Here is a 16,836-nt window from a genome sequence, read left to right on the forward strand (position 1 = left end):
TAGGACTTGCCGATCGAAAGGTCGGCGGTTCGAATCCCTGCGGCGGGGTGCGCTCCCGCTGCTCGGTCCCAGCGCCTGCCAACCTAGCAGTTCAAAAGCACCTCCGGGTGCAAGTAGATAAATAGGGACCGCTTACCAGCGGGAAGGTAAACGGCGTTTCCATGTGCGGCTCTGGCTCGCCAGAGCAGCGATGTCACGCTGGCCACGTGACCCGGAAGTGTCTCCGGACAGCGCTGGACCCTGGCCTCTTAAGTGAGATGGGCGCACAACCCCAGAGTCTGTCAAGACTGGCCCGTACGGGCAGGGGTACCTTTACCTTTACCTTTACCTTTAAAAAATAGAACTGTCAGACTGCAGACTTTGACATTTTGTTATTGGGACTTGCTACAATTTGAGTGCTTGTGGACTTGCTATTTTGAAACTTCACTGTTGCACTTGTCAGAGACAAAGTAATACTTTTTATACCAGCTCTGCTAAATACAATTTAACTGAAGGCTTCTGGAAACTAAATTGGATTTTATTGAACCTTATTGATTTGCTTCTTCCCTTAAGATATTATGAGCTCCCTCTAGAGGATTTTGGACTTACAGATGTGACTTAATTTTACTTTCTCTTTCCTTTCCTTTATTTGACTGTTTGCTCTCTGGGCTGCCGTTTTCCCATGGGAACAACTTGGTCTGACCTTGATTGTTAGATAAAATTGGCATGAGTGGCGCAAGAAAAAAAGAGGCCAGAGGTAGAACCAGACAAGCAACTTTAGCTTTAGCCTCACAGGCACGTAGATCTTCTGTTCCTACTCTGCCGGTGGCAGGGGAAGAAGAAACTGAGCAATTACAAGAGGAAGATATGGCTGCAGGAGCATTAGGCCAAACCTTAGAGAAAATTTTGGAAAAATTGGAAACTTTGGATAAGAAAGTTGATGAACAAACGGCTAAGATCAACCAAAACACAGCCAGTTTAAACAAAATAAATGATCAAGTGGCTCAGAACGTACAAGCAATTGGGCAGTTATCGGACGCCACTGCAGAAAACCGTAAACTGGCTGAGGCAACTAACCAAAAAGTTGAAGATTTAGAACAAGAGGTCAAGCCACTGTCTAAACAAGTTGGGGAGCAGCAGATGTACCTGTCTATGATTGAACTGCGGAACCAGGAGAATAATTTGAGATTGAGGGCGATACCAGAACTTGAACAAGGAAACTTAATTGAGTTTTTGACTAAAGAATTCTCTAAATTTTGGCCCTTGGAAGAGGGAAAGGACTTTAAAATTGTGTCGGCCTTCAGACTTGGAAAGTTTGCAAGTAAAGGCAAGCCCAGAGATTGCTTGATAACTCTGAGATCGAAGGAGGAAAGAGATAAAATTTTAGGCCTACACTACGGAAAGTCACTGGACATTTCGGATAAGAGAGCTGAAATTTACAAAGATATCCCGAAACAACTGTTGGACCTTAGATCCACCTACCTTGAACTGGTTAAACTGTTGAGGAGCAACTCAATTATTTTTAGGTGGGAATTTCCTCAGGGGCTATCCTTTACTTTCAGAGGGAAGAAGGTCAAAATTAAATCATTGGATGATAGAGACAAATTTTTGATTGCCTACGGAGAAGACCTTCAAAAAGGGACTGAAATACCTCCGAGGCCTGGACCATTAGTTGTAACTCCACCTTCGGAACCTGAAGATCCAGAGAAAAAGATACCACCACCAGAACAATAACAGATTTATTCAGGATGTCTCTGCAACTTTTGAGTTGGAATATTAATGGCGCCAACTCCCCGGAAAAAAGGAGAAGAATATTTCACATATTGAAAAAAGAACAATTGGACATTATTTGCTTGCAAGAAACACATGTGACTAGGCTCCACAGAAAAGTGTTAATAAATAAAAGATTAGGCCAAGAATTTATCTCTTCGGACCGAGTCAAGAAAAGAGGAGTGGTCATATATGCAAAGGAGAGTCTGTCACCAAAATTTTTATTTAAAGATGAACAAGGAAGAATTTTGGCAATTGAGATACAACATCAAGGAGAGAAGTTTTTAATATTAGGAATTTACGCACCAAATGAGGGGAAATCGGAATTTTATAAGAAGTTGCAGGAGAGCATGCTGGATTATCTGGACTATGACAACATCATTATGATGGGAGATATGAATGGGGTCGTATCAACCAACATGGACAAGTCACAAAGTCAAAATGTAACAAAGGATGGCAGACTACCAAAGACTTTTTTTGAACTAACTGACAATATGGACTTGATTGATATTTGGAGGACAAAGAACCCCTTGGGAAGAGAAGGAACATTCTTTTCTGAAGCCCAACTGACATGGACAAGAATCGACCAAATATGGACATCTAGAGGTCTGGCACCTAAGATTAGAAAAGTGGAAATCTGCCCAAAGACCTGCTCCGACCATAATGCAGTAAAGATGGACATGAGACTACTACCAACCGGCTCCTTCAGATGGAAGATGAATGACAATTTGTTTCGGGATCAGGAGATTGTTAAGAAGGCCGAAAAAGCTTTGAAAGATTACTTTGAGATAAATTTCAACACTACGGTGGAAAAAAGAATCATCTGGGACGCAAGCAAGGCCGTGATGAGGGGGTTCTTGATACAACAGAATGCGGCTAAGAAAAGGATACAAAATGAGAAAAAAGATAGAATTTTGGAGAAAATTAAAGAATGTGAGAAGAAATTAAGGACAAAACCGAAGTCACAGCCGATCCTGAGAGAAATTAAACTTTATCAAGCGCAATATTCTAAATTGATAAATCAGGAAATAGAGTGGAAAGTTAAACTAATGAAACAGAGAACATTTGAATCGGCGAATAAATGTGGGAAACTGCTAGCATGGCAGTTGAAGAAGAGACAAAAAATGAATATAGTTACAAATTTAGAGATTGAAGGAAGAAACATACAGAACCCTATGGAGATTAGAAAGTGCTTCCAGAGATATTTCAAACAACTGTACACTCAAGGGCCGCAAGATGAGGTTGAGATAGAACAATTTTTGATAAAGAATGGACTACCAAAATTATCACAAGACAACAGATCAATCCTGAATTGTAAAATAACAAGACAAGAGATTGAACAAGCCATTCAGAATATGCAATTGGGCAAATCCCCAGGGCCTGATGGGCTTACCTCCAAGTATTATAAGACATTGAAAGACTATCTGATACAACCATTGATGGAGGTAGGCAATGAAATTTTGGAAGGGAAAAGGGTGCCGGAAACGTGGAAAGAGGCTTTCATCACGTTGATACCTAAATCAGAAACTGAGAAGACACAACTTAAGAACTACCGTCCCATCTCCCTTCTAAATGTGGATTACAAAATTTTTGCGGACATTTTAGCAAGCAGATTTTAAAAAGTCCTAAATGAAGTAATTCATAAGGACCAGGCAGGCTTTCTCCCAGGCAGACATTTGTTTGCTAATACAAGGAACATTATTGACATCTTGGAACTTCTGCAAACAAATATTAATACAAAAGCTGTGTTAATTTTTATAGATGCGGAGAAGGCCTTTGACAACATTTCTTGGAAATTCATGAAGAAAAATTTGGAAGGGATGGGAGTGGGACGGGGATTTGAAAATGGGATAGATGCAATCTATTCAGAACAAAAGGCTAAACTGATAGTTAACAATGTGGTGACAGAAGAGTTTAAAATTGAAAAAGGAACACGACAAGGCTGCCCTATTTCCCCTTTGTTATTTATTTCTGTCCTGGAGGTGCTCTTGAACATGATTAGAGGAGACCGGTTGGTTGAAGGAATACGGGTCGGAGCGAAACAGTACAAACTTAAAGCTTTTGCAGATGACCTGGTTTTGACATTACAGGAGCCAGAATCTAGTACGAAAAGAGTATTACAATTGATTCAAGAGTTTGGTCGGGTGGCGGGATTTAAATTAAATAAGCAAAAAACTAAGGTTTTGGAAAAAAAATTGACAGTTACAGAGTCAGAAAGGTTTCAGAAAGAGACAGAGTTAAATGTGGTTAAAAAAGTAAAATACCTAGGGGTAAATATAACAGCAAAAAATTTGAGTTTATTTAAGGACAATTATGAGAAATGTTGGTCAGAAATTAAGAGAGATCTAGAAAGTTGGACAAGATTGAAACTTTCCTTGTTAGGCCGAATTGCTGCTATTAAGATGAATGTATTGCCAAAAATGTTGTTTTTGTTTCAAACTTTGCAAGTTGTGGACAAAACAGAGTGCTTTCGGAAGTGGCAGAGAGATATTTCTAAATTTGTCTGGCAGGGCAAAAAGCCCAGAATTAAGTTTAAGATATTAACTGATGCGAAAGAAAGAGGGGGCTTTGCCCTGCCAGACTTAAAGTTGTATTATGAGGCCGCAGCTTTCTGCTGGCTAAAAGATTGGCTACTTCTCGAGGACACTGACGTACTAGATTTGGAAGGTTTTAATAATGCTTTTGGGTGGCATGCATATTTATGGTATGACAAGGTTAAGATCAATAAGACTTTCAAGAACCATATTGTCAGAAAAGCAGTGTTTAATGTCTGGATTAAATACAAAGACTTATTGGAAAATAAAACTCCAAGGTGGCTTTCACCATTGGAAGCTAAGGCCCGGAAAAGACTCAATATGGAGGCCAAATGGCCGAAGTATTGGGAAATATTAGAAAAAGATGGAGATAATTGGAAATTGCAGAGTCAGGAGAAAATGAAAGACAAAGTGCGAGATTGGTTACATTATGCTCAGATTAAAGAAGTTTTTAAACTTGATAAAAAGCTAGGATTCCAGGTGTAAAAATCGAAGTTAGAAACAGAACTGTTAGAGCCTAAGACTAAGGTACTTTCAAAAATGTATAACTTGCTGTTGAAGTGGAATACACAAGATGAAATGGTTAAATCGGCTATGATAAAGTGGGCACAGGACATTGGATACAACATTATGTTTGAGGACTGGGAGAGGTTGTGGACTACTGGGTTGAAGTTTACTGCATGTAATGCTTTGAAAGAAAATGTTATGAAAATGATATATAGATGGTATATGACCCCAGTCAAACTTGCAAAAATATACCACTTGTCTGATAATAAATGTTGGAAGTGTAAAGAAAATGAAGGAACATTCTTTCACCTCTGGTGGACTTGCCCTAGAGTGAAGGCTTTCTGGGAAATGATATATAATGAGTTGAAAAAGGTATTTAAGTATACCTTCCCTAAGAAACCAGAGGCCTTCCTTTTGGGTATTGTCGGCCAGAATGTGCTAAAGAAGGACCGAACATTTTTTATGTACGCAACAACAGCAGCAAGGATACTTGTCGCCAAGCATTGGAAAACACAAGATCTACCCACACTGGAAGAATGGCAGATGCAACTGATAGACTACACTCCTTGGCAGCAAATTCCACTGTCGAACAGCTCTTACTGTCAGGAAGTTCTTCCTAATGTTTAGGTGGAATCTTTTTTCTTGTAGTTTGGAACCATTGCTCCGTGTCCGCTTCTCTGGAGCAGCAGAAATCTACAAATCACTCTTATCCCTCACCCCAGTCATGACACGACGAAAATGTTCAATGAATGAATAAATCTTTATTTGCGTCACCCCCCGGGCATACCAATAGAGCAACAATACGATATACAAAGAATAAAAATAAAAAGTCTGTGGAAGAAGTTTAAAATATATCTTAAGAGTTACTATAAAATTGAGGAGTGCTAAAATGCAGAGGGAGAGGAAGACGTAGAATTGCAGCGATAAATTGTGTTAAGCTAAGGGTGAAATCGAAAAGGAGAATGAATTTATTTTTAATTGGCTAAGAAGGGTTGCTGAACAATTGTTCAAAATAAAGGATGCAAAAAGGGGAAGGTATGGGGAAGTCCGGGAAAAGAGGCTTATGGAAATGAGGTAAAGAAAGTATGACCTTTTATGTTTGTCTTTATGTTGTTTTTGTGTTTGTTAAAAATTTGGAAACTAATAAAAATTTTATTAAAAAAAATAAAATAAAAAGTCTGTTATATAAAATGCACTGTAGGGTTTTGAGTCAATAGTCAAATAGTGGATCTTATTCTAATTGTCCCAGCGTTGCAACCCAATTCAAATTGCAACCTTTGCTGTCTCCTGCTCATCTTGATCTGCCAAGAGAAAGGAATACCTTCAACTCTGAAGACGGTATTAAACACCTTGGCCAAGTCACAGTTCTGGATAGGTAGTAGAAATAGCTATGGGGCACCAGATGTGGCAAAGAACCCAACTGCAATCCTCACCTCATACGAACTAAAGTCTCCTGAAATTAAATCTGTATACAGCCACTACTATGATTTGCCCCCAATGTGAGTTCTTTGATGGGAAGTGAGGCGGGCGCTGTGACTGAAGCTCTTCCCACATTCTTGGCACTGAAATGGTTTTCTCTTGTGAATTCTTTGATGGCTTGTGAGTTTGGCCTTCTCAATGAATCTCTTTCCACATTCCAAGCACTGATAGGGTTTCTCCCCTGTATGAATTTTGTGATGGGTTGTGAGATGGGCACTCTGGGTGAATTGCTTTCCACATTCCAAGCACTGATAGGGCTTCTCCCCTGTATGAATTCTTTGATGGACACGGAGAAGGGCTCTGAGAATGAAGCTCTTTCCACATTCGAAACACTGATATGGCTTCTCCCCTGTAAGACTTCTCTGATGGGAAGTGAAACTTGTTTTCCAAGTAAAACTCTTTCCACATTCCAAGCACTGATAGGGTTTCTCCCCCGAATGACTCCTCTGATGGACATTGAAATGGCGTCTGTCAATGAAGCCCCTTCCACATTCCAAGCACTGGTAGGGTTTTTCCCCTTTATGAATTCTCTCATGGGAAGTAAAATTGTTCTTTTTTCTGAAGCTCTTTCCACATTCCAAGCACTGATAGGGTTTCTCCCCCGAATGACTCCTCTGATGGACATTGAAATGGCGTCTGTCAATGAAGCCCCTTCCACATTCCAAGCACTGGTAGGGTTTTTCCCCTTTATGAATTCTCTCATGGGAAGTAAAATTGTTCTTTTTTCTGAAGCTCTTTCCACATTCCAAGCACTGATAGGGTTTCTCCCCCAAATGACTCCTCTGATGGACATTGAAATGGCGTCTGTCAATGAAGCCCCTTCCACATTCCAAGCACTGGTAGGGTTTTTCCCCTTTATGAATTCTCTCATGGGAAGTAAAATTGTTCTTTTTTCTGAAGCTCTTTCCACATTCTAAGCACTGATATGGCTTCTCCCCTGTATGAATTCTTTGATGGACAGTGAGCTGGCTTTGGTGACGGAAGCTCTTTCCACATGCCAAGCACTGATAGGGTGTCTCTCCGGTATGAATTCTCTGATGGACAGTGAGCTGGTTTCTTCGAAGGAACCTCTTGCCACACTCCAAGCAGTGATAAGGTTTCTCCCCTTTATGAATTCTCTGATGGGTAGTTAAACTGCCCTTTTGACTGAAGCTCTTTCCACACTCTTGGCACTGATAGGGTTTCTCCCCTGTATGAATTCTCTGATAGTTTCACCTCACTGTGAATTCTTTGATGGATCGTGAGTTTGGCCTTCACAATGAATTTCTTTCCACATTCCAAGCAGTGATAAGGTTTCTCCCCTGTATGAATTCTCTGATGGGAAGTTAAACTGCCCTTTTGACTGAAGCTCTTTCCACACTCTTGGCACTGATAGGGTTTCTCCCCTGTATGAATTCTCTGATGGACAGTGAGCTTGTTTCTCTCCCTGAAGCTCTTTCCACATTCCCAGCACTGATAAGGTTTTTCCCCTTTGTGAATTCTCTGATGGGAAGTTAAGCTGCCCTTTCTTCTGAAGCCCTTGCCACATTCCAAGCACTGATGGGGTGTCTCTCCTGTATGAATTGTTTGATGGGCCATGAGGTGGCCTTTTCGAACAAAGCTCTTTCCGCATTCCAAGCATTGATGGGGTTTTTCCCCTGTATGAATTCTCTGATGGACAGTAAACTGGCTTCTGCTACTGAATCTCTTGCCACACTCTTTGCACTGATGGGGTGTCTCTCCTGTATGAATTGTTTGATGGTCCATGAGGTGGCCACTTCGAACGAAGCTCTTGCCACATTCCAAGCACTGATAGGGTTTCTCCCCAGTATGACTTCTCTGATGGACAGTGAGATGGCTTTTTATTCTGAATTTCTTTCCACATTCCAAGCACTGATAGGGTTTCCCCCCTGTATGAATTCTCTGATGGACAGTAAAGTAGCTTCTGCTACTGAATCTCTTGCCACACTCTTGGCACTGATAGGGTTTCTCCCCTGTATGACTTCTCTGATGGACAGTGAGTTGGCTTTTTATTCTGAATCTTTTTCCACATTCCAAGCACTGATAGGGTTTCTCCCCTGTATGGATTCTTTGATGTACAATAAGCTGGCCTTGGTGACTGAAGCTTTTTCCACATTCCAAGCAATGATAGGGTTTATCTCCAGTATGAATTCTTTGATGGGAAATGAAATTTATTTTCCAAGTGAAGCTCTTTCCACAATCTAAGCACTGATATGGTTTCACCCCGGAATGAATTCTGTGATGGGAAGTGAGTTGGCTGCTCTGACTGAAGCTCTTTCCACATTCCAAGCACTGATACGGTTTCTCTCCTGTATGGATTCTATGATGTAAAGTAAGTTGGCCTTGTTGACTGAAGCTTTTTCCACATTCCAAGCAGTGATAAGGTTTCTCCCCCGTATGAATTCTTTGATGTACAGCAAGATGGCCTTTGTGACTGAAGCTTTTTCCACATTCCAAACAGTCATTGGGTTTATTTCCAGTATGATTTCTTTGATGGGCAGTGAAACTTATTTTCCAAGTGAAATTCTTGCCACAGTGCAAGCACTGATATGGTTTCCCCCCGGAATGAATTATGTGATGGGAAGTGAGCTGGCTCCTCTGACTGAAGCTCTTGCCACATTGCAGGCATTGATAAGGCTTCTCCCCTGTATGAATTCTCTGATGGACAGCGATCTGGCTTTTTATTCTGAATCTCTTTCCACATTCCAAGCACTGATAAGGTTTCTCCCCTGTATGACTTCTCTGATGGACAGTGAGATGGCTTTTTATTCTGAATCTCTTTCCACATTCCAAGCAGTGATAGGGTTTATCTCCAGTATGAATTATTTGATGGGAAACGAGACTCATTTTCCAAGTGAAGCTCTTTCCACATTCCAAGCACTGATAAGGTTTCTCCCCTGTATGAATTCTTTGATGTACAGTAAGCTGACCTTGTTGACTGAAGCTTTTTCCACATTCCAAACAGTGATAAGGTTTCTCCCCTGTATGAATTCTCTGATGGGTAGTTAAACTACCCTTTTGACTGAAGCTCTTTCCACACTCTTGGCAATGAAAGGGTTTCTCCCCTGTATGAATTCTCTGATGGACAGTGAACTTGTTTCTGTGACTAAAGCTCTTTCCACATTCCAAGCACTGATAGGGTTTCTTCTGAAGGGGATTTATTTGATTTGAAGTGGAATGGGAGCTCTGACTGAAGTTCTTGCTGCACTCTGAATCGGACATCCCTACTGGGTGGATTTTCTCGTGGTCTCCCTCGTTCTTCAGCTCCAATTCATCACCACCTGCAACTGAGAGAGAAACAGATTGGAGCCTCAGGAAGCAATGGAACCCCCAATTATGAAGCAGTGCTAATTAAAGCTTGTGACCCAGGAAGAACTGAAGGGACTTAGATGTGAGGTCTTCCTGCAGGGTTCACTGCCTGAGATTCAAAAAGCCTGGTTATTTTCTGGGATGGATTTTGTTTGGCTCAATCATGGGATCTTTGTCATCTCCAATGTCACTCATCTCTTTAGTCAACCAAGGACAGAAAGAAGCAAGAATGGAAACAAAAAATCTGACAGAAGCTACTTGAACTTCCTGAATCCCTTAGAAGCCTACATTTAAGAAGTTTAGAGGAGCCTGGGAAAAATACGGAGGGGTATCTGATCTCCCCCAGAGGCTCTTCAGCTGAGCTCCTTTCCCCCTGCTCAGCACCCTACGCCTCTGGCGGCCCTGGCCCTATGAGGGGAAGGAGAGGAGTCAGCCTTCGTTCTCCTCCTCCTTTGCATCTGGCCAGATGGTTCTCAGCCCGGCTGGAGTCATGGCTGTTTTCCTGAGGCCCTTCCTGTGCTGCTGCCCCTGGTGAAGGGGCCCTGATGGGAGACTGTGGGGCGGCAGACAGGCCAGCCCTTCAAGAGCAAAAGGGGAGCCATCTTGGAGGGGTTAGGCATGATGATGATGTTGATGATAATTGTAATAATTTTATTATTTATAACCCGCCCATCCGTCTGTGTTTCATGCTTTGAAAAGGCAGAACTGGATGAAAAATATTCACAGGGAAAACAGTCAATACTCTTCCATCCAAGGTTTTCTGTGGGAGTGTCTCTTTAGTCAACCCAGGACAGAAAGAAGCAAGAACGGAAACAAAAAATCTGACGGATGATGATAATGATGATGATAATGATAATAGTCTTCCATCCAAGGTTTTCTGTGGGGGTGTTAGAATCCCAGGGGCTGTGGGTGGTGCTGTTGAGCCCCATCGAAAAACTAGAGGTTCCTCCCATAGAGATATGTCTTGAATTTCAAAGCAGATAGGATGATCCAAGAGGAAGCCTTACCGAGAGAGTCCAAGATCCCACGATTCTCCTCTGTGACTTCCTTGTGCACAGCTCTCTGTCCAGGATCCAGTAACGCCCACTCCTCGTCTGTGAAATGGACAGCTACATCTTCAAAGCAAACTGGACCCTAAAAAAAACGAAAAAGGTTGTCCTCTTAGACAACATCAAGGTGAACAGTTACACTTTGCTCTGTTGTCTTTTGTCTCTTAATTGATGTTATGTTTTAATGGGATTCTTCTTCTGCACATTTCATTATAGACACATCCCCATTTGCCACATGGAAGGATCCCCTTCCTTCTTTCCCTGTGTGCTGTTCTTGCCGGGTGGGGAGGACCCTCCTGATGCCCTATAGACAACATCAAGGTGCACAGGGGGGGCAATGACAGGGGGATGAGATGGGGTGAATCCTGGCCACTGTTTGGTGTGGTGTGTAAACTGCCTAGAAGCCTATTTTAGCATTCAACCCTTCTTTCCTTGGCCGTTCCTCCCACCTTTCCTCTGTGTCCAACCCGTCCATGACATCCTCTTTCCCCACATGGCTCCTTCCTCCTACCTGCTCTGCTTCCACAGGGGCAGCTTCCCCTTCGCCACCAAGAAAAGATGGACAAACAGGTCTTGCTGGTATCCTTCGGTCTCCTACGGGAGAAAAAGGTAAGTGCATGCTTCACTCAGAAGGAAAACTACAGGTGGGCCTTCCAAAAAGTAAGAGTAGCCACATAAATGTGGACATTAGTAACCATTTCACATATTAGATGTGCTCAAATACATCTCCCTTTTGCTGGACTCTTGGCCCCCTGTGACCTCCACCAAAAGATGAGAATAATTCACAGATTAGTTTCAAAAACAACATAATGTGATAAAATGGGGGAGAAAAAAGTCTTTCCTCCTTACCCAGTGGCCTTACTCTGGAGTCCAACGGAGTTCTTTCTACCTCAGAGGAATCCGGACCCATTTCTGGAAACTGATCCTTCCCCTGCAAGAGCACCAAGCATTCAAAAGAATTAGATTAGAACTGGAATGGCAAAGGACACAAACATTTTAGGGGTATCGGATATTAATCCTCGGATGCTTTCCAAAAAAATTAGTAGAGAATTGGGTGATACTCTCAAGTTTGGAGCCCCTTGGGAGTATCCAGAGGAAAGTCTCTCTCACCTGCTGCTCTGCCTGCTTTCTCTCCTCTGCCTGACTCAGGAGGAAACCTTCGGCCAGGGCCACCGCCTGGGAACTGGACTCCGCTCCACATTCCCTCACCCAGCTCTCCATCTCTGCTGGAAGGACAGCCAGGAACTGCTCCAAGATCACCAGGTCCAGCATCTCAGCTTTCGTGTGGGTTTCTGGTTTCAGCCACTGACGGCAAAGGTGGTAGAGTCGGTTGCAAACCTCTCGGGGTCCTTCGGCCTCCTGGTAGCAAAGCCGCCCGAGCTGCTGGCTCTGCACATCTGAGCGGAGTGTCCCCTCCTCACCCAGGATCCTTTGGACAGACTTTCCCCAGATTCTTCTATGGCTAAGGGTTTGGATGGAATGGCCTCCTCCTGCTTCAGGCCCAGCTGAGTCTTGCTCATCCATCTCTGTTCTCAGGACACTTCCAGGAAATCGAAAGAAGTCCCTATGTCTTCTGCCACGTTCTGCCTGTCCTAATGAGAGCTTTTAGCAGATCCTAAAAAGCAAATACATTTTTCCAATATAAAACTGATACACTTTCAGGTGAATAGAAATGTTTCCTGGACAAGCGTGGATGAGTCTTGCTGGGAACCAGGGCTGGACTGCACCACAACTCAGACTGAGCTTTCCTTAAAAAATAAAGGAAGGAAGAAGAAGGAAGGAATGAAGAATGGATGAGTGAGTCCTCTGTACTAAGTGTAACTGGGACCCAGGGCAATAGTGGGGGTCCCTCCCACCCCCAAATGTCAGGGCACATTTCTTTCCTGCTTCTGCCTCATGTTGCAGCACTTGCAATCTCCCACATTCTCAAGACTCCTGGGGTGGGTCCCTCTTTCTTTATTCTGAGGGCCAGATCTTTACCTGGCCACCCACCTGAGGACCAGAGCTACACCTCGTCAACCCCGAAACCCAAGTGGGTGGAGCCAAATAACTTGTGGGCAGGGCTGGAATCATCCCTACCTCTTGGCCTCCCTCATCCTAATCTGCTGCCTCTGGATCTAGATTGCTCTCTGCCACAGATTCCCCTCGCTCACTAAGCCCCGTTACCTCTTCAGACACCTCCTCCTCCCTCTGACCACTCTTCATAGCCCCCAAACCCCTCCCCTGGCCCAGAGCCGCCTTCCCTTGCGGGTTCCCCAGCTGGTTCCCCTCACCATTCCTCTCTGCCCACCCAGTCCATGCAGCTCCCTCCTTGCATCCTTTATTCTGTTATCACCAGGTTGGGCTGTGCTAACTTTTTGGGTGAAGACAGTCCAGCCTCCTGTTCTCACTGAGGCCAACCTGGGGCCTCTTCTGGGAAGCCCACCAGCAGGGCTGGAGCCCAGAGATAACTCTCCCCCCATGCACTTCCCAGCAGCTGGCATTCGGAAGCATGTCTCCCTGGCCCTCGTGGCTGGCCTTCTGCGCTGTTCCTTGGAACCCTTGCAAAGCGGAGCCCCCCCCAGGCCCCTTCTCTCTCTTCTTGGGGGACCCTCCTGGCTGCCCCGCCCCCTGGGGACTCCCCCATCTCCCCAAGACAACCTAAGCAGAAGAGAAAGGAGACTCACCGGATCCCAGAAGGAGCTGAGACAACAGCCCTCCTCCTCCTCCTTGCAGGAAGGGATGGGGGAGAACCTTCTCCCTTGATTTCCGGTCCTCTCTAGGAATCCAGCTCAGCTCGTTTTAACCCTTGGCGAGCCAGGCGCCCCCAGCTCCCCCCCTCTCCCCCCCCCCGCGAAGCCGGAGCCCCGGGCATGGCCTGCACCCGGAGGGGGGCCTTATTTGGGGGACCCTCTGGACTGGCCTCTGAGCTGCTCCCTCCCTCGGAAACAGGAGCAGGAGGAGCAGGAAAGGCCCGGAGGGGGAGAGGCTGTGCAACAAGCTCTCCGGGCACCAACCTGGCTTTACTTTGGTGTAAACTGCACCTTGAAAGGACTAAGATCCTGAAGCAAGAAATAAGGCAATGCAGCCTTTACTCTGAGCTCGAGCACTGTCTTAAAGCAGAGTGAGGCTCTTCCCCGCCCCATTTCATTCAGCATTACTTATTTTTTCTTCCTAATAGAGCCTTTTGCTTTTAGTATTTGCTACTTTCCAAAATAAAGACAATGCTAATTGTGACTTGTAGAACCTCTAGATAAATTTGTGTATAACTCTTTCTAACCCTATGTAGAAACTTTATTTCTCTGGTATCATTTGTTTTGTTTTCCAATAATTTTTAATTAATTAAATGACGTCACGGACATGCATGGAAGCGGTAAATCGCAACCCGTGGATTGCGTTCACTTCTGGATGCGAACAAACTAGGTGACATTTCACACTGTCCTCAAGAGAGACCCAGAAGCTGTTGGTTCTCTAAACCCGTTTCTTTAAACAGGTCCTTTCTCCCCTCTCCTCAGTGTCCACCACCATGCTGCAGCTGCCTCCATGCAGCGGCCAACGCCTTGTTGAGGAGATTTCACCCCTCCCATATCCAAGAATCTGCTGATGTTCTCTGCTGATTCTCCAAAGAGGAGGGGCGGTTTCTGCTCTCTACTTATTCCGCTCCAGCCTCACATCAAAGAATCAGAGAGAGATCGTGTGTTTAGATAAGGTTGTTGCTAAGAGCAGCTGCAGACACTCAGTGCAGTTCAGCATTTTCGTTTAGACCTCATTTAGCTCTGTATATAGTTGTGTATTATAGTTGTGGTTAGAATAAAAGAAGATATTCTACAGAGCTGCTCTCCGAGTCGTTTATGCTCTGCTATACTCTGCTGTGCGACGACTGTCTTCTTGTGGAAGTGAATCCGGTGCTCACAACTCTAAGCTGTGAGTCCACAACACTTTGACCTGTTCCTGTGCAGAAGATGGTCTCTGGAAGTGCTACCCAGCTCGCCTAGCCCAGTCGGGGCTGAGTGGATGAGTCCAGTTGGTGACACTGGCTCAAGGGCGGTGTAAAGGGGCACTAGCATAACGTTGTTGTGCCCAAAGCCTCACCCATCGCAGGGTGCCTGCGCCGTGAGGAGGGTGATGGGAAGAGGGGCTGGGGTGGACATGCAGGCGCACTGAACTCCAGCCACAACTGGTGTAGTGAAGTTGGGAAACCTTGGTATGTTAAATGCTGGTTCATGCAGGAGTAAGGCATTGTGGGAGAGTTAAAACTGTGGCGTTCTAGGGAATGGATGTCTGGTCTTTTAAAATATAAATCTCCCTGTCTCTAGAAGTGTGAATCAAATTGCATCCTGGCTCTGGCCAGGATGAGATGTTATCTGATTTACAGATCCTGGCAGCTGGAATGCGGATTGGGTGTGAAAAGGTCAGGAGGCTATCAAATAATTTACAGCTCAAGAGCCTCTGGTGTCATAGAAGTCTGGGAACAAGGAGGGAGTCTTTTGATCTCAAGGCCTCTGAGTATAAACAAAGTTCAGCTGTGCTGCTCTCCTGCCCATCAGGAGATATTGTCTCATCATACAGCAATTGGTAAATTGGTAATTAACCTAAAGAAATGATTGGGCCCTAAACCTGTACTCCACGTGGGTTTCTTCAAGGCTAAAGGTTTGGGGAATTCAGATGCAAATTGCAGAACATCTTGCCCTGGTGTTTGCACCCGAGGGCGTTCAACCAGTAAAGGGACTTTGACTACCCGCTGTGCTTTGAACTGTTGCGTTGTGTATGGTTTTTAGTTAGTTATATTGTACAACAGTTTTTATTTTCTGTTTGTAACCTTTCAAGAAATGTACAAGCCTTTACTTTTTGAGTGGCTTTTCCAATAAAGTTAGAAAAGGACTTTTTGCCTTTTGTCTTCTGTGCCGTTTGCCCGGAGAAGATAAATGGTGCCTGGCCATTTGGACACCTACCTGTTGAATTTCTGTCTGCGTCACGGTACAGTGACACAGGACTGGGCAACCCAGTAAATATTGAAGGGGGGTTCTCCTCATTAGACCCCATTCGAGGGTGACCCAGAAAAGGAGGTGTGGCAGCTTTTGGCTTGTGACTTGGAACACCTAGCGAACTCTCCCTCTCCCTGCCAGGTTCTGCTGGGAGGACTGGTTGAGGGGGGTAGATAGTGTCCTGCGATCACTACAACTCGAGTGCAAGCAAGGTGCTTCTGAAGGAACAGAGCAGGACTGGGATCCATCGAGACGGACCAGTTCTCCCCTCCTTTCGGTCCGGGGCGGAAGGCACTGCCTGTTCCTCGCAAGGGAGCATCATGTCCTCAGCTACTCAGAGGAGCCAGCTGCTCTTCCCTAACTTCCTCCCTCGCTTAGAAGATGTCCTAGTTGAAGCTCGCAAAGAGCAGTTGGCCAACGCAGTCCTTGCCAACATGGCCAACTTCCTGATGCTCCCCTGTCAGAGTAGGGGTCAGGCAGTTGCAAGGAATAATAAATAATAAATTTTATTTATATCCTGCCCTCCCCAGCCGAAGCCGGGCTCAGGGAGGCTAACAACAAAATAATACAACATTCTAAAATAATTTCATTATAAAATTAATTCAAATCAAATTGATGGCAACCATTTGGCTAGAGCTCTGTGAAGATTGCCAAAGGAAGGAGTTAATAATAAACCCAAAGCCTGGGTTACTGCAGGCTCTCCATCATTAGTGTGTTTGCGCAATAGCAATTTTTCAGAATGGCGAGCACTCCTTCTGCGAGTACTCAGGTCTCTCCTTCTCTCTCAGGTCTCTCCTTCTCTCAGACCTTAGTTTCTGCAGCTCCGGAGACATCAGTGGGTTACTAGACCCAGAGGCCGCCTCAGCCTCCCCTGACCAAACGGTAGTGGAGCAGCTGTAAGTGATGGCCCAGCTGAAGGCAACGAGGGAATCCCTGCATCTGGAGCCAGGGCAGGCTCAGGCCCCCGACTCGGTCCAGCTGGTGTTTGTTGCAGGGCAACCTGTGCCGACTGGAACTCTTCAGGATCAGGCCCCAGACTTGGTTCAGGTGATGCCGGAGGCAAAGGATCCGGTGCAGACTGAGTCTCCTCTGGTTCCAAGCCCGAGCCCATCACAAATATGACAAAGCAGAGAGAGGGGGCAGTTCTGCTCCACAGCAGCTGTTCCCACCGAGTTCATTATGTGTGCCAGAGTAAACAAAGAGGTTCCAGTCACCACTTGCTCTGGGACTGCAGGGCTGAAGGCA

General features: G+C 44.8%; 1 protein-coding gene across 1 annotated transcript; it reads right to left on the bottom strand.

Annotated features, from left to right (window-relative positions):
- Window positions 1–5,666: 5,666 nt before the first annotated feature.
- Window positions 5,667–13,317, bottom strand: LOC307221096 (uncharacterized protein). The gene is made up of 7 exons (XM_079985331.1): window positions 13,294–13,317; window positions 11,738–12,219; window positions 11,477–11,558; window positions 11,139–11,221; window positions 10,586–10,712; window positions 7,485–9,556; window positions 5,667–6,367 (listed from the first exon to the last, which is right to left on the bottom strand). The coding sequence occupies exons 2-7, from the start codon at window positions 12,149–12,151 to the stop codon at window positions 6,272–6,274; spliced, it is 2,874 nt and encodes a 957-aa protein (XP_079841457.1). The 5' UTR covers window positions 12,152–12,219; window positions 13,294–13,317; the 3' UTR covers window positions 5,667–6,271.
- Window positions 13,318–16,836: the final 3,519 nt, after the last annotated feature.

Source organism: Podarcis cretensis, assembly GCF_951804945.1.
Source record: "Podarcis cretensis genome assembly, chromosome: 8".
NCBI lineage: Eukaryota > Metazoa > Chordata > Lepidosauria > Squamata > Lacertidae > Podarcis > Podarcis cretensis.